Below are 15,688 nucleotides of genomic sequence, written 5' to 3' on the forward strand. Positions count from 1 at the left end.
TTTGCTGGAATTGAATTAATAGCTCATTTTCAGATGAATGAGAATCAGAAAGAGGTTGACTTTAGGTTGGGCAGTAAAATAATAGTTAACTTGATAAAGGTATTATTGGAGTATAATAGATAAAGAATTGTAGATTAGTAGAAAAGTGGCTTAGGAGTATAAAAGTAGTAAAGTATTTGTAATATTAATATTAGTAGGAAACAAATATAATATAATAGAAGTACAAAAGTAGTATAGTAATATAATTGGGGATAGGAGAACAGAATAGTAAACAGCAGGAGTATAATATTATAGAATAAGTGTTAAGTTAAAGAGGCCTTACCCACGCCTTCCTTCGCTTTAAAAACAACTTTAGTTCAGCTTTCCTCTTGCTTATTGTTTTCAGGTCAGCATTATACTCTGCTTTTCGTAGCATACTTTCAGGCAGCAATAAAATTTTTTTTTCATGTCAAAAAGCAGTGCAGCAAGCAGATTTCAAGCAGTTGATCTGCCGCGGCCCATAAACAATCTCGTTTTTTAACAATGCGCATAAATTTGAAATATTTAATAGACTTTGATATATAAGCAACCCCTGCTACCCTGAAATTCCATTGTCTTTTCGAAACTCAATTATAAACAATAAAAAACATTTTATTTCGCATGTTAAAATCTTATTGTAAAAAATTCATTATAAGCCTAAATGTGGATTTTCAGGATAAGCGGGAACAATGCAGGATCTATTTGGAAAGGATTTAACAGGTTGTGAGCTTTGAGTCTTGAGACTAAGTAGAAAAATTACATATATAAATGTCAATATCAATTAAATATTTGATGATATTTCAGTGCCCATAGCTAGTCAGTCAGCTAGTATTCCTATAGCATGCGATCTATCCAATCTCTAAGATCATTTAATTGTTTTTCCTTGGCTGAGCTTTCGAAGAACTGTACATTCTGTGAAATGTGCGAAAATTCGAAATCGCGCCCCACTTTGCCCAGTGTAATGGATTTGTTTAGTTCATCGTCGCCAACGGACTGGAGTTTTCGACTCCTCGTGTCACGCACTGTGTTGCTATGGATATCAGAAATTGAACATTAGATGAGGACAGGAAAGATGTGCAGTAACTTACAGTTCCTTCTCAAGCAAGCTCTTGATAACCTGTGAGCTCTTGGCAGTCGTCAGATCCTGCTTGTTGCACAGTATCAGCACTGAGCATGGCTGAGTAGCACTGTCTGCCAGAATGGTGTACAAGGTGCTGTAAGAGCAGTTGATTAGGAGAAAGTGAATGAATATTTTGAGATGTCTACTTACTCAGCCACGTCACGAATGTCCTTTTGGATGGTCACGGAGTCCACCACGAATATTATTCCCTTCGCATTGTGTTTGTACCGCTCAAAACATTTGTCTCTCACGCGATAATGTCCAGGTATGTCCACAAGTCGTCCAGAAACATGTCCCGAGCGGTATTCGCCGACATTCTCTTTCATGGATGTGAATGTGTCGGGAAATTTGTTATGCACCAGCTGCATGAATATGGCGCTTTTACCTGCCTCGGTCAGACCGGTTAGCAGAAAATCATGTCGGGTAGCCGAGCGTCGTCGGAAAATTACAAAAAGTGCTGAAATTTAAATTGATTTTGTAGCATGATCGCAAACTGTTGTTGTTTATCGACGTGGCGTGCTCTCGCTCTTACCAACTGCAATGAATCCAACTATGAGTGCCGCTAATATAGGCGTCACGTCGATATTATCCAACTTAATTTCCTTTTTTTCGCGTGCATTTTGATTTAGTTTGTCCATTTTGTAGCTGAGTTTGGAATAATTCACAATTTTCCACAGCTCAACTAAAACTCAAATAACTTTTAACTAGGGATGATAAACAAATCGATATGCACTTACTCGATTCTTATTCCAGGGATGGAAAGCAAGTTACTCACAAAACAACAAAATTGTTTGTTGAACATGTATAATTTCGCATTATCTAGACATTTTAGATGTGAAAAGCAAAATTATAAAATAGTCCAGCCTTTGTTAGCCCTTTATCTGATTACAAATTTTGCCTAACTTAAATGTGCAACAGTTTGATAAACTATTCGATAATTATCAATTGACGATAAGAAGCGCGTGCTTTTAAATTATATTTTCATATAATATAAAGTACTTTTTTCTTATATGAAAAAATACAATTATTCTGTTAATGCGTTAGATGTTAAAAGGTTGATAAAGCTATGTGAACTATATCGAGCATTTTTACAATTAAATCTTATTGCAATAAATTACAAAATTACAATTCAATTTGTGACACCTTAGTTTTTGACCAGATCGTACAGAAGTCGAAACGTGAAATTACATGACAGTGCCCAGGTAGGCACAGAAATTGCATTGTAAATGCCAGTAGGAAAACTGAGCAGTCCGCTCAGCGGCTGTAGACTAAAACTCTCGTCGAAAATCATCACAGCCGAGTACCGATGGCGGGCACACACAATGATGACGACCAGCGAGAAGACGACCTTCGTCACATAGTAGGCCACCGTATCAATAGTTGACTGTTTAAGCTTCTGCATTTGACTGGCCCTCAAAATTTTGCTCTCAGCATCGGCGACTTTGCGCTCGGCACGCATGGTCTTGATTTTCCTTGCATATTCCCCGGAATGCTCTGCATTTTGTACTTGAGTAAGCTCTTCGCGGGCTGCTTGCAGCGCTGCTTGATCCTCTGGCTTTACCTTGGGTCCTTTCCAAAAACGGGATATTTTAACCTAAGGAGTGAATGTGTTTTTGACTACGGCAGCTCACTGGTGAATAAGATGATCCACTTACCCAGTTGCGAATGATGTCGGGAAGGATTGTGTTGATCAGGCACAGCAGTGCTATTAGTACGAACAATTCCATCTTTTGTTTTGAGTTAATTTTATAAAAATGATCCAATAATTTGTTTTCCTTTGCTGATGAAAAAAAAAAAAACAACTAAATGCAGCCAGCAGCTGATAGCTGCGTGTGATTTTTGTGCTCTTTGGCGAATATGGGCAACCCTGCCGTAACCAGGGATGGCTGCTATTGCACAGCTGTTTGCCGGCATAACAAAAGCCAACCTTGTGGAATATTCGTGAACAATTTGTATTAGTGTGAAAATTGAAATGACTAAACAACGCAATGGAAGATAGCAATGAAGAGGTAAGTGAAAGTGATTTGTAAAGCCAAAAAAATGAATATGCCCGCCTTATAGATTGAACCCTGTCGCAGCATTGGCCCGCATGAGCTGGAAGCTGTGAAAAGCCAAGCCATCATCAAACTTTCGCCCGTTCAAGTGCCTGCGCACTTTAAGCGCTTAGAATGCAACACAAATCTCAATCTACCGCCTCTCAACTGGCTGACCACCTCGCACAGCAGCCATGGACTGCATCAGGCGTTGTATCAGAGCGGCGGCTTCGCCAGCTTCCGTCTGGGGCAAATGTTTCCCGATTGTGTGGGCGAGGTGGACGTTGTCTCGGATGCCGAGAATATCAAACAGCTACTAAAACTGCCATACAGTGCGAAGAGCGCCATCAGCATGGTTGTGCATAAGGTCGGCAACACGTTGTTGCTGGACGAGTTCGATATACAGAAGTATTTGCTGCGCAAGTCGGACGATGATTGGAAATGGTTGCGCAGCTTCATACTCGAGCACATTCTGGCCTACGGCGATGAGCAGCACAATTTCTGTATTAAGGAGCGTTCCCGTGAGGCGCTGCAGACAAAGAACTTGCTCTCGAAGTTTCTGTACCATAGCCTGAAGCCAAGTAGCGATACGGACTACGATGCCAATGAACCTCCATTGCTGACCAGCAGGCGAGCAAGTCTGCCCATTATTGGACCTGTGCTGCCGGAACCGAAGATCGAAGAGAATGTGCCTGATCCCAAATCAAGCCATGCCTTCAACCGCAATGTTGTGTGGACGTTCGAGGATATTCGCATGCTGATTGGCACTGATATGCCCATCTTTGGTGGTCCGAACAGGCCCTGCATTAGTCTACGACTACGTGATGCTGCACAGCCTATCAATGTCCTAACTGGCATCGACTACTGGCTGGACAATCTAATGTGCAATGTGCCGGAGGTAGTGATGTGCTACCATTTGGATGGCATTGTGCAGAAATACGAGATCATTAAGACTGAGGATCTGCCCTATCTGGAGAACTCGCAGTTCTCACCACAGGTGGTGCGTAATGTGGCTCAAAATATTTTAGCATTTCTGAAAGCGAATGCGACCAAGGCGGGTCACACCTATTGGTTGTTCAAGGGTCGCAACGATGATGTGGTCAAGCTCTACGATTTGACCACCCTATATCAGAATCAAAACAAAGCAGCGGAGGAACCGGAGCATCCACAGCAACAGAAGGAAAAGGAAATGAATCCGTTTACGGTGCCTGTGGGCATGTTGCTCTACTCTGTGGCGCGCAACATGAAGAACACGCTGGAACACATAACACCGAAGACAGCGGGCAATATACGCGCTTTGCTGGACAACTGCATCAAGCTGTTGCCGAAGGAGCAGTATCCACAGATTGTCAGCTCATCCCACTATATACTCTCTGATTTGCATGTTCCCGCTGGAATTGACCCAAAGGCTCCCAAATTCAATGAATCGCCAACGCTGTTTAATGACGACGAAGACGAGATTGAGGATGAAGATGAGGAGGAGGAAGACAACTACAATGACGATCCCTTAAATAACTTTGGAAGCGACAAGTACTACCAGAGTGCGGCTGAAAGCGGTGGCAAAGCGAATGTAGCAGTGCGTCACATCTGCGATGCTTTGCGAGACTTCAAATCGCATGCCAAGCAACCCAAGCCGGCGCCTCTGATCGCCAGCACGGTCGATCGCTGCAAAATATCGCTGCAGCACATCAGTGCGGGTCTCTCTTGCCTGCAGTACTTCAATGGCAACCAGGAGGAGAAGCTGAAGGAGTCGGAAATGCACGCCAAGCAGGAGGAGAAGCAGCGCATACTACACGAAGAGCAGAATCCCAACATGGCGAAGCCCTTCAATGCTATACCACTGCCCTACGAGCAGCTAAAGATTGCTCAGCCGCAGGCCCAGGCGCAGGCACAGCAGTCCAAGAAACGTTCCACCAAGACAAAGACTAAACGCAGCAAATCCAAAGATTTGACCAGCAACAACAACACCAAGCCGGCAACCGTGGCTACTCAGAAACTCAGTGCCAAGTTTAATACTCAAAACTTTGGCTCGTGGAATGTGCATTTGAAGCTGCTGCTGCTGGAGAAGGCCTGCCTGACGTATGCCACTCTAGCGGAGTACTACTACGAGGCCCAGGTCTATGGCAGCACGCTGCGCGCCATCGAGCTAGCCTGCCGCTGCCAGCAGGTGCTCAACAAGTACATGGCCAACGTGGTCAGCCAGCAGAGCTGTCTGCTGGGACGCGCCGGGGATTGTTTCTTTCAAATGTCGAAGCACTGGAGCGCCATCGATCAGTATGTGCAGCAATATGAGCAGCTGGATGAGCACTCAAGCTTGATTAACGCTGAGCTGACACAGGAACTGGAGGATGCAGATCTGCTCACGCTAGTGCCCGTTAAGAATGTCGAGCAGGTGATGCTGCACAGCTGCAAATGCTACGAAGATGCACTGGAGCACGCGCAGACCGATGAGAGCAACGAGCTGCTGCGTCGCCTGGGCAATGTGCGCAACGAACTGGGTCTCAAGTATATGTATTCCGCTCAAGGTAAATTTTCTCTCTGTCTCTCTCCGTTCTGAACTACTCTTAACATTTCTCTTGTCTTGCAGAGGAGTACAGCCAAATGAAGCGCAAGAAAGAAGAAGCCGCCAATGGCTCTTCAGAGCAATCGAAAGCTGAATTAGATAATGCAACTGAAACACTAGCCTCTGCAGCAGAGCCTCTATATGTGAAGCTGACAATCAATTCATATGACTGCCTACGCCGTGGCATCGCAGCCTTTACAGCGGTGAAGGATAATGTCAATCTTGCATTCCTCTACTGCAACATGGGCAGATTCATGCGGCTGCGTGCTCATCTGACTATGCCAAATGAGAGGTATGCTGAGCATTCATATTTTACTCCATTTCTAGCTATTAATCTTATATAATCTGCAGCACCATTGGCCTGGATGTACAGAAAACATTTTATAACGAAGCCTTTGACTACTATGAGAAGGCTAAGGATTGCCTGGATACTAGAAAAGCCAATCCCGAACTGTGGGATCTTGTGCAGTGGGAGCTGTCGACAGCCACGTTCACGTTGGCCAAGCAGCTGCAGGATTACAGCGCCGCCGATAAGAGCAGCCTGGCCGAGGCGTCCAAGGAGGTGCTGGACCTGCTGCAGAAATCTCTAAAGCTGTGCGATGTGGAACACGCAGGCGCACGCCAAGTGCTCTATAGCTTTCGCTCTGGCCTTATACACAAACGGTAACAGAATATCGCCTTGACTTATAAATAGATCTTAAAACTGATAAACCGATTTCCATTTTCAGCATTGCATCCTTCCACTATGCGCAGCTGCGTAGCTATAGCGTTTCAGATGCATCTCAGCTGCCCAAAGCGACGCTGCAGCTATGCAAATACCACTATGAGAAGGCGACGCACATCTTGGAAAGCCTGAAGGAGGTGCGCGATTTGCTGGTGGTGCAACTGGAGCGTATATCGTTGTACGAGTTTCTATCGGATGGTGGGTGTCAGAGGGACAACCTAGTAATAATATCTATATAACTTATGGTTTTCTTTTGCTATTGCAGTTTCCAGTCATGCAACGCAGAAGGTGAAGCATATGCAAGCGGCTTTAGACATTTGTTTCCAGTGCCAGCTCATTTTCGGGCACGTCATCGATAGCAACAGCAGCGTGAACGTCGACGACGATGACGAGTTCAAAGCACATTTGACGCTCTACGAGAGCCGATTGCAGAATGCATTAAAAACGCTCATCAAACTGCTGTTAACCACCGGCAAGGATCCAAAACAGCTGTCGGCCTTGTACAAGCGCATGTATATGGAAACCTTGACTGGGAAACATGGCATAGGCGCACAGCAATCGACAGCAGAGTCTGTCGCGCGTTCACACCATTTGCACACGCTGCTTACCCGGCTGAAAGCCATGTGCGGCGCTCAGCTTGCTAGCAACTAGTCGACTAGCTAGCTGGTCAGTACGTGTCGTCTACGAGTTTATGAAAACAGTTCAAATTTTGTATATATGCATCGACATCGACCTGCCCTGTTTATTGATGTGTGCTGCTATATTCGTCTCAATTACACTGCAGTTCAGCTAACCAAAGCTTAGCCCCGCCTCTGGCAGCGACAATCGCTCTCGAATTGCTTGGCATCGGCAACGCTTCCAATATGCTTCTGGTAGACGACCACGGCGAAGAGCAGGGCAAACTGCAAGATCTGTAAAAGGATCACACACACACACCACACACATTAGCATCACACCACACACAAATCTAAATCTACTCACCTTAAAGCACAGACTACGAAGCATTTTGGAGCTGTGTGTGTGTTTGTTGTGAACTAGTTTTCTGTACGGGCTGACGGGCGCGCGTCTCTTATAAGGTCGCGTGGCCGCCAGCCAGACGTGTCGCTCATCAAGATTAGGCTTAGCTCCACACTGTTGAGTGCGCCAATCTTGGTCAGCTTCTGTTAAATATGTTGTTGAACAAGCTGGGCCAGATCGAGAGCGCAAGCCAACACAAATGGGGGATAATACTTAATGATGAATGTTGATTTGAATAATTGCTTTTACCTGCATACATACCTATGTATGTATATGCGACAATATTGATACAATGCTCTATGGCTTTACACAAGTTTATTGATTGCTATCCTAATGTTATTTCAAAATATGATATGCTGAAGTTTTCGACGCGAAGTTAGTCGCTATTAAAATTTGTATTTGTTTAAATGTTGAGTGAATAATAAAGAACTGAACTAATAGACTGTATGTGAGGAGTTACTAGTATAATATATATAATAATAATCATAATAATAAATGTAGCTCCAACTCTTCATGCTAACCAATGTGCCCTGTGCGAATGTGTGTAGCGGATGCAAAGTATTATTATTTTATTTGAGTTATTTAAAGTGCTTGGCATTGCAATTTTGAAAAACTGTTTATAGTTTATTATTTTATTGTAATTTTATCGTAACTTTTTTTGCTTTTGTATATAAATTGTACCAACGCAGCAGAAAGTGGCAGTCAATGCCTTGGCTGAAAAACTGTGTCAAGCTCGCTAGCCACAGTGGTGCAAGCGGTGACGAATCGTGGATCAAAATGACGCCCGCACGGGCGCATCAGACTCACAGCTGGGCACGCACGAGTCAGCTGGCTTGCGTAATGAGTGTGTGGTGGCCGTGGTCGTGGTCGTGGTCGTGGCCGAGGCCATGGTCGTGGGGAGCACTCTCCAGTAGACGATGGCGTAAGCACAGACGCCTGCTATCTGGACCCGCGCCGAATTGAGGTTCAAGTTTGGACGGCCGCCCCATTGGGGTGGGGCAGCGGCCAGTGCAATGTTGTTAGCATGCACGTCGAATCGAGCGGCGAGCGGTGAGCAACGAGCGGTGAGCGGTGAGCGACGTCTTCAGATTGCGGCTGGAACACAAAGAACTTGGCTACATGGAACAGACGATCGTCTAGAGCCCAACTTGCATCATATTCGTCACGTAAGCGAGAAATTTGTTGGCATTGCCTGGATTTTTAGTATATAAGCAAAACGGGTCGCTCCAGTCAGACATTAGTTAGCAGCCCAACTAAACCCAAACCCAACTAAGCCATCAAAATGATGAAGTTCATGGTAAGTGTCTGCGCATCCTGCCCCAGTATCCCTCCAGGCCATTGGCTCATCTTCCCACTATTCTTATTCTGCAGTGCATTTTCGTCTGCGCCCTCGCCGCTGTCTCGGCCAGTTCGTACAATCGCGGCTACGGCAGTGCACCCGTCGGCGGCTATGCCTACCAGGTGCAGCCTGCTCTCACCGTGAAGGCTATCGTCCCCGCTGGCGGTTATGGCAGTGGCGGCTATGGTGGCGGCTATGGCGGCGGCTACGGCAAGAGCATTGAGGTCCCAGTCTCTGCCCACTACACCTACAGCCGCAACTATGGCTATGGCGCCGCACCCGTCGATCGTCAGGCTGTGTCGCTGGCCAAGCTTGGCCTGGCCGCACCCAAGGCTGGTGCTCCTCTGCTCTGGAAGGAGCCCCAGCGCCTGGTGGAGCGCTCTTACGGCCCCCGCCAGAGCTACAACCAGCAGTCCAGCTACGGCTACGGCGAGGAGGCACAGGGTGGCTCAGCTGCCGCCGCCGCCAGCTCCGTGGCTGGCCAGAACAATGGCTACAAGAACTCCGGCTACAAGAGCTCCGGCTACTAAGCGAGCTCAACTACAGTGAAATAAAAGCTACCAAAGCTTAAGACTTATAGGCGAATAAGAAGAAACTAGGAAGTAATAAATGCCACCAAACTTAAGAAACTTAAACAAGAACTTGAATATTTATTCCTAACGGGGTTTTGGGGTACCGTGAAAAACTGCGAGTTTTTGCCATTTTCCAGCTATGTTTAGCTTAAAAGCTGAATGAAGAAGTGAGCTGAAGAACGAACATATATTGTAGACTTATTCTTAAAATAAATTAAATTTTATATAAAATTTGTATATTATATCGTATACTATTGTATATTCTTTTCTACATATATAAAGAATTTCAAGAAAAATTCTTCTATTCTTTACTATGGCAATTTAGCATTTTCCTTTAACTCTACCCTTATAGTATGCCCCATTTTTTTGTAGTCCTTAGCTTTGGCCAGCTTAAAGCTCATGCTAGTAGAGCTCATGTTGACAGCTCCATTTACAGCTATAGACTGTTCTATATTTTTTGTATTTTAACGCGAGGAATGCATACACACATATCGGAAATAAAATATATAAAAAATAACTTATATTTAAACTGGGGCTACGAAAGTCGCGCGCCTTTGCCTAGGGGTGTTTTCATTGAGAGCTCACGAAGTGCTCGTTGTTTTTGCACATGTCGGGGCAAAAGGGGCGGGGCCAGGCATTATCAGAAGTCGGAAACAATGGAACATCGCGTAACCGAACGATTTTATAATTTGTTGTAGACACGACAACGAAATGCGAGTAAATACTAAATGCGAGAATGTACATAATGTTGTCTTATGTACACGAGACACTTATGAAATATCACAGCAATAGAAATTTATTAAATATGAATATATGCATATATACAATATACTTATGTAGATATGTGTGTCTGGGCTGTCACGTAACCATATCCAGTCTAATTTTCGCATATAAAAGCGAACGCTTGTGCCAAGCAAATCATAGTTTGATTGATTTCTACAACTAGCAAAGCCAAATAACTCAACATGAAGTTCCTGGTAAGTGATCCTTCACCAGTACCAGTGCTCTAGACCCAACCAGCTGACTAATCCTTGACCTGTTTCATTTCATCAGATTGCATTCGCTCTGTGCGCTCTGGCTGCCTGCATCAATGCCAATCCCTATGGCAACATCGGTTATGGCAGCGATCTTGGCCAAGTTGCCTACGTTCAGGATATTGGCTATGGCGGCGGCTGGGGCCGTGGTATCGGCGGCGGCCGTGGTCTGATCGGCGGCTATCGCCAGCCCCTGATCTCGCGCTCATCCAATCCCTCGGCTGCTGCCGCCGCTTCCGCTGCCTCTGCTGGCATCCGCCCTGGCAACTACCGCCAGGCTGCCGTCATTGGCTACGATCTGGACGCCAGCTGGCATGGCAACAACTACGGACGTGGCGGTTACGGACGTGGCTACTAATTCCAATCGAACCAACACCAGTTGAAACAGTGAATAAAAAGAAAAAACCGCTGAAAGCCGCGGAGAATGTTGAACAACAAAAAAATACGAAATTCTTTTAATTGACTCAAGTCTAGTGGGCTGAATGGGTGTGAAGAATGTGTGACATACTTTTGAGCGTGGGGCTTAAATGTAGCTGGGACTATGTAGTAGTGACTAGGCCAAGATGGGTGGCAATTGTTCCATGGAACTAGCTTCAAGTTCAAACAATGAAAAATAAGTCAAGAAAAAACTACTTAGCCTAACTTTAGAACTGGCCCGGATGGGTTAAAGCATTGATTGCTGAGGCATGTGGTTTAAATAGTTTAGCAAATGCATAGGCAGCAGAAAAATAAATCAGCATGGGTAGAATAAAATATACTTTAACTTACTTATATTAAGAAAGAAACAAAGAATATTAAGAATACAAAAAAAGAGAGAAAGTTTAATCGTAAAATATATTAAAATAATTATAATAGATCATAAACTATGTTAAGTATGCTCTTGTGTTGTAGGAGCTTTAGAGGATTTAGGTACCGTATTTATATAGATATGATTTATATTCCATCCATTTTCAGGACTTTGCTTTAGAGCACATTTTAAGTTTAGCTCTAGGTTTTAGTCCCACTTCATGTGTTCTAAATAAAAGTTTTATAAAAGTCCTCTAAGGCAAAGTCCTGCAGCTAGCTATTATAGAAGATAGCTAACATATAGCCGAATATCAAATCAAGCAAAGTTGTTTCCACATATTTCCATATATAATATATATCTTCTATATATAAAAAATTGAGCTATTGTATAGCCAATCTTTAAATAGTAAACAACTTTTCAAAAGAGAGAGAGAGAGAGAGAGAGAGAGGCCTAGTTAGCAACAGCTGTTGATGCTGTCGCTGCTGCTGCTGCTGCTGCTGCTGTTGCTTATCCAGCTGCATGCTCACACGAAGCTGCGGCTGTGCGTTTTGAGCCACCCTAAAGTGTGAGCAGCATCCACCCCACATTGTGGGCGGCTGCTGCATTCAAATGTGGGCGATATCAGCGCCAGCAGCAGCTTGAAGTGTGAAGCTGCTCGAGTGGTGATATCGAGCCACGATTTGGACAAGCAGCGGCAGCCGCTTGCTGGACTGAGCCGCCCTCAACGTTGACGAGATGCGAGACGACGCCGTTGAACCTGAGCTGAGCCAAACCAAGCCAAGCTGAGCTGAACTGAACTGAGCTGAGCCAAGCTGAGCTGGGCTGGGGCGAGCTGCAGCCAGCGGCGTGATAAATTCGCAGCGAGATCACGTTTCGAGTGCTTCAATTCTTTTGCTTATATAAAGAAGTGTGCTTGGCATTTGGTTTGTTAATTGTGCCAACTGTTTCGAGCAGCGAGCGCCCCCCAAATACAACACGAAAGTACAGCCATGAACAAGTTCGCCGTAAGTACCATGACGAAGATCACTTCCCGTTCCCGTTACCGTTCCCGTTACCCATTGGCATCGATCTCTGACCCGTCGCATCTTCCACTCACAGACCCTTGCGGTATTCATCTGCGCCTATTTGGCCGTCGGCAGCTGCAGCTACGGCAGCGGACCCATCTACGGCGGACTCCGCAGAGTCTCCAACTACGCTCATCGCTCGGAGGGTGGCGGCGCCGCGGCCGCATCCAGCGCCGCTGCTGCCGGTGGCAATGACAGTCCCGTTGAGATCATTGCCGGTCCCCGTTATGGCGGCAGCGAGCAACTGCGCCCCATCCTGATCGACTCCGGCTATGGTCATGGCGGCATCAGCGGCATCAGCGGACATGGCCGTGGACACGGCAAGATCGGACACATTGGCGGTCTCGGCCTGGGCGGTTTGGGCGGTCTGGGTGGTCTGGGCGGCTGGTCCAGCGGTTACCGCCAGCGCGGCTACAACCAGCCTCGCTACTCGGTGGAGCCCGCTGGCGCCACTCTGCTGTACCCTGGCCGCAACCACTACCGCCGCATCGTCTCGCCCGTCGAGTACTCGAAGGTGGTGCTGCCCGTGCGCGCCGCTCCCCCAGTTGCCAAGCTGTACTTGCCCGAGAACAACTACGGCAGCTACAACGAGGGACTCAGGTACTAAGAGCTTGATCCTCCGTTCCGAGAACTCTTCCCTCAACATCCGTTCGAATCTCAAAGCTGGATGAGTTCGTTGTGCCAAAAGCGCTAAATAAAATTGTGACAAACAGAAAGCCAGAAAATTGTTTTTACTGATAATACGGTCATACTGAAGTGTGTGGCCTTGAGTGGGTTGTCTGAGTCTGAGTGTGTGTATGAGTGTGTGTATGAGTGCGTCTGATAAGTGGTTCCGGTCGCCGCCGATGTTTGGCAGCTGCAGCTGCTGCTGTTTTTGTTTTTGACTTGAAGCTTAGCTTTGATTGTAGCGAAAACGACGGCCGGGAATGCCGTGCGTGCTTAATGCCTATGCCAACGTATAAAGCCAATCGTTGCTTTAAAAGAAGAAGAATATAAATAATATAAAATGTTGTATTTATTTATATTATTTTTGGCAGAATAATCAATAGAGTTGTAGAGTTTTGTTGGGAGCTTTATTATAAAACAAAGTAGTTTTATCATAGAGCCCCTAGATCGATTTGTATTCGAGTAGGTACAAAAGTTTAGTATGAATATTGCATATGTTTTATCTCATATGTTTTGATACTCTAGTAAGTACTGTATATGGACGATAGTATAGCATTCGATACTATACCACACAATATATTGTAATATACTATACTATACCATACTATAATATACTATATTATATTATATTTAATTATACTATATTAATATGTACTGTCCTACACTATGCTGTACTAAATATAGCACAGATGTCATACTGTCCTACCATAATTTAAGTTAGAGTGCAGTGTATATACTCTAACTAGTTCTCAATATATACTCATTCACAAAGCAAAGCGAGTATATTGGCTTTGCTAATATTAGACACAGACTTGACTTTGAAATTGGGGAAATATCATAATGCCTAATCCAATTTATAACTCTCAATCAAATATTTTTCTTCTCATTGAGAGCCAAATTTAGATCATTACATATAAGCTTTTAAGCTTCATATCAGTAGGTACGTGTGACATCTTTAACTACATACCACACACTCCATAAACTGTGTCAGTTGCTGTCATACGAGTACCCACTGTACATTGATTAAAACAAGCTTAAAGCTCTCATATTTCATGGCAGCTCAAGTTGAGCTACAAAAAAAGCAATTCGTTGTGTGGATCACACACACATGGAACTCTCTGTCCCTCTCTCTCTTCCTCTCTTTACTCATCACCCTTTCTCACACAATCTCTCTCTCTCTCTCTCTCTCTGCTCATCCCAAGTTAAGCTCGCTTATCAGTTCAACCACTTTGCATGCAGCCAGATTAAAAGTAACCAGAGCTAGACTCATGGACATGGTTAGACTGCGCTGGAGTCCAAATGCAGCAGAGTCTTGCGCATACCAAGCGCAGACTATCAATGCGCCATTAGAGCTGCTGACTACGTATGCGGCCACATGACACAGAGGTGATGAATGTGCGCTCGAATGCATCCACACAGCCCACATGATGCTGCTGCGACGACGGGGTTCATTGAGCAGCAATGAGAGATGCTGCTGCGGCAGCAGGTAGCCAAGTCAAAGACCTGATACCGCACACGCGAAAAGCGGGCCGAGCGTGCCAAGCAGAGGGGTGCAACCAATTAGATATCAATGGGAGCTACTTGCTCTTTGGCTTGTCGTCATTGTCATTGTTATTGTCATTGTCGTAGTCGTGGTTGTGGTTGTGGTCGTGGTTGTGGCTGAGTTGAATTTACTTTTGGCGCGCAATTTCAAGCGTAAACTGACACCGACTGCCCCAAACTGTAACCCGAAGACAGCATCTCTCTCTCTCCCTCTCCCTCTCTCTCTTTCACTCTCGCTGCCACCTTATCTGTGGCACACGGCAGTGGGATTTTGGTGCAGCGATGCAGCCACCACTCTGGGTTAGCTAGCCGGCCCCCCTAAAGTTTCGTCATGAGTCGTCGGTCTGACTGGGCATTTGGTCACGTAAAGCGCACACACAAATCGCTGGCCAACACAAATAACATGGCTATAAAAGCAATTTGGCCATGCGCAATTGTCAATTAGTTTGGAAAACAGTCGCTTCCTCGCACCATCGAACCAACAAAATGTCCGCCAGCTCAATGCGTTTGCTCTGCCTGATGGCCTGCTGCATCAGCGTCTGCTTGGCCTACAGACCCAACCTGGCCTACCGCAGCAATGACTATAGCCATGGCAGCTATGCCGACTACGTCAAGCCCTCCGATACCGCCGAGGCTCAGGCCGCTGCTCTGACCAATGCCGCTGGCGCCGCCGCCGCCTCAGCCAAATTGGACGGCACCGACTGGTATGCCCTGAACCGTTATGGCTGGGAGCAGGGCAAGCCTCTGCTGGCCAAGCCCTACGGCCCACTGGACAAGCTCTACGCTGCTGCTCTGCCACCACGTTCCTTCGTTGCCGAGATCGATCCAGGTTAGTTACTACTACGAAATCTCTATCAATCTGTGCGGCTTGCTAAAGATCTCTCTCTTCCTATTCTCATTGCAGTCTTCAAGAAGAGCAGCTACGGCGGTCTCTACGGCGATAAGACTGTCATCCTGAACACTGGCTCCAAGCTGGCAGTCTCTGCTGCCTAATTTGTTTGGACACTCAACTTGTCCCCAACCAGTTGAAAGTCTTAATAAATAGTGATTAGTTTAAACAAAACAAAAATTTTTCTTTTGTGTATGTTTTCATGAAGGGAAATGGGGCTAAAGCAGTTACTAGTCTAAGTGTGTTTCTGGAAGTTTCCTCTACAAACTTCCCCGAAATGCTTGTGAATTTCATACTGATATCTTTCTTTATGCACTATT

The 15,688-nt window shown here is 45.5% G+C and overlaps 7 protein-coding genes and 1 long non-coding RNA gene across 9 annotated transcripts; 5 read left to right on the forward strand and 3 right to left on the reverse strand.

The window, feature by feature from the left end:
- Window positions 1–609: 609 nt before the first annotated feature.
- Window positions 610–1,858, reverse strand: LOC6581671 (signal recognition particle receptor subunit beta). Its single transcript, XM_032730966.2, has 4 exons — window positions 1,671–1,858; window positions 1,289–1,595; window positions 1,107–1,232; window positions 610–1,048 (listed from the first exon to the last, which is right to left on the reverse strand). Exons 1-4 carry the CDS (start codon window positions 1,774–1,776, stop codon window positions 853–855), a joined length of 735 nt encoding a protein of 244 aa, XP_032586857.1. The 5' UTR covers window positions 1,777–1,858; the 3' UTR covers window positions 610–852.
- A 218-nt stretch (window positions 1,859–2,076) lies between these two features.
- Window positions 2,077–2,954, reverse strand: LOC6581672 (guided entry of tail-anchored proteins factor 1). The gene is made up of 2 exons (XM_002007358.4): window positions 2,794–2,954; window positions 2,077–2,732 (listed from the first exon to the last, which is right to left on the reverse strand). Exons 1-2 carry the CDS (start codon window positions 2,863–2,865, stop codon window positions 2,283–2,285), a joined length of 522 nt encoding a protein of 173 aa, XP_002007394.1. The 5' UTR covers window positions 2,866–2,954; the 3' UTR covers window positions 2,077–2,282.
- An 82-nt stretch (window positions 2,955–3,036) lies between these two features.
- Window positions 3,037–7,922, forward strand: LOC6581673 (erythroid differentiation-related factor 1). 2 transcript variants are annotated; one of them, XM_002007359.4, is made up of 6 exons: window positions 3,037–3,147; window positions 3,200–5,696; window positions 5,759–6,026; window positions 6,086–6,397; window positions 6,463–6,656; window positions 6,724–7,922. In XM_002007359.4, exons 1-6 carry the CDS (start codon window positions 3,127–3,129, stop codon window positions 7,107–7,109), a joined length of 3,678 nt encoding a protein of 1,225 aa, XP_002007395.1. In that variant the 5' UTR covers window positions 3,037–3,126; the 3' UTR covers window positions 7,110–7,922. The 2 variants fall into 2 exon arrangements, with proteins under 2 accessions (XP_002007395.1, XP_043865500.1); XM_044009565.1 differs by having other exon boundaries at window positions 3,042–3,147; window positions 3,217–5,696.
- LOC122757463 lies at window positions 7,166–8,101 on the reverse strand. Its single transcript, XR_006357499.1, has 2 exons — window positions 7,440–8,101; window positions 7,166–7,369 (listed from the first exon to the last, which is right to left on the reverse strand). It is a non-coding gene; the product is annotated as an uncharacterized LOC122757463 (long non-coding RNA).
- A 566-nt stretch (window positions 8,102–8,667) lies between these two features.
- Window positions 8,668–9,449, forward strand: LOC6581674 (chorion protein S18). The gene is made up of 2 exons (XM_002007360.4): window positions 8,668–8,772; window positions 8,847–9,449. The coding sequence occupies exons 1-2, from the start codon at window positions 8,758–8,760 to the stop codon at window positions 9,342–9,344; spliced, it is 513 nt and encodes a 170-aa protein (XP_002007396.1). The 5' UTR covers window positions 8,668–8,757; the 3' UTR covers window positions 9,345–9,449.
- Window positions 9,450–10,269: 820 nt separating this feature from the next.
- LOC6581675 (chorion protein S15) lies at window positions 10,270–10,865 on the forward strand. The gene is made up of 2 exons (XM_002007361.4): window positions 10,270–10,363; window positions 10,440–10,865. Exons 1-2 carry the CDS (start codon window positions 10,352–10,354, stop codon window positions 10,776–10,778), a joined length of 351 nt encoding a protein of 116 aa, XP_002007397.1. The 5' UTR covers window positions 10,270–10,351; the 3' UTR covers window positions 10,779–10,865.
- Window positions 10,866–12,103: 1,238 nt separating this feature from the next.
- Window positions 12,104–12,987, forward strand: LOC6581676 (chorion protein S19). The gene is made up of 2 exons (XM_002007362.4): window positions 12,104–12,211; window positions 12,306–12,987. Exons 1-2 carry the CDS (start codon window positions 12,197–12,199, stop codon window positions 12,876–12,878), a joined length of 588 nt encoding a protein of 195 aa, XP_002007398.1. The 5' UTR covers window positions 12,104–12,196; the 3' UTR covers window positions 12,879–12,987.
- Window positions 12,988–14,926: 1,939 nt separating this feature from the next.
- On the forward strand, window positions 14,927–15,548 carry LOC6581677 (chorion protein S16). The gene is made up of 2 exons (XM_002007363.4): window positions 14,927–15,308; window positions 15,384–15,548. Exons 1-2 carry the CDS (start codon window positions 14,966–14,968, stop codon window positions 15,470–15,472), a joined length of 432 nt encoding a protein of 143 aa, XP_002007399.3. The 5' UTR covers window positions 14,927–14,965; the 3' UTR covers window positions 15,473–15,548.
- The last annotated feature ends 140 nt before the right edge of the window (window positions 15,549–15,688 follow it).

Source organism: Drosophila mojavensis, unplaced genomic scaffold, assembly GCF_018153725.1.
Source record: "Drosophila mojavensis isolate 15081-1352.22 unplaced genomic scaffold, ASM1815372v1 contig_74, whole genome shotgun sequence".
NCBI lineage: Eukaryota > Metazoa > Arthropoda > Insecta > Diptera > Drosophilidae > Drosophila > Drosophila mojavensis.

Excerpts from the sequence above, each read along its gene's own strand:
- LOC6581677 (XM_002007363.4), top strand. The coding sequence starts at position 14,966 with ATGTCCGCCAGCTCAATGCGTTTGCTCTGCCTGATGGCCTGCTGCATC. Across the intron at positions 15,309-15,383 it reads CGTTGCCGAGATCGATCCAG|TCTTCAAGAAGAGCAGCTAC; the intron begins GTTAGTTACTAC and ends TTCTCATTGCAG.
- LOC6581672 (XM_002007358.4), bottom strand. The coding sequence starts at position 2,865 with ATGGAATTGTTCGTACTAATAGCACTGCTGTGCCTGATCAACACAATC. Across the intron at positions 2,733-2,793 it reads CCGACATCATTCGCAACTGG|GTTAAAATATCCCGTTTTTG; the intron begins GTAAGTGGATCA and ends TTCACTCCTTAG.
- LOC6581671 (XM_032730966.2), bottom strand. The coding sequence starts at position 1,776 with ATGGACAAACTAAATCAAAATGCACGCGAAAAAAAGGAAATTAAGTTG. Across the intron at positions 1,596-1,670 it reads AGTTGGATTCATTGCAGTTG|CACTTTTTGTAATTTTCCGA; the intron begins GTAAGAGCGAGA and ends TTTAAATTTCAG. Across the intron at positions 1,049-1,106 it reads AGCTTGCTTGAGAAGGAACT|CAACACAGTGCGTGACACGA; the intron begins GTAAGTTACTGC and ends TGATATCCATAG.
- LOC6581673 (XM_002007359.4), top strand. The coding sequence starts at position 3,127 with ATGGAAGATAGCAATGAAGAG. Across the intron at positions 6,027-6,085 it reads CTGACTATGCCAAATGAGAG|CACCATTGGCCTGGATGTAC; the intron begins GTATGCTGAGCA and ends TATAATCTGCAG. Across the intron at positions 6,398-6,462 it reads TCTGGCCTTATACACAAACG|CATTGCATCCTTCCACTATG; the intron begins GTAACAGAATAT and ends TTCCATTTTCAG.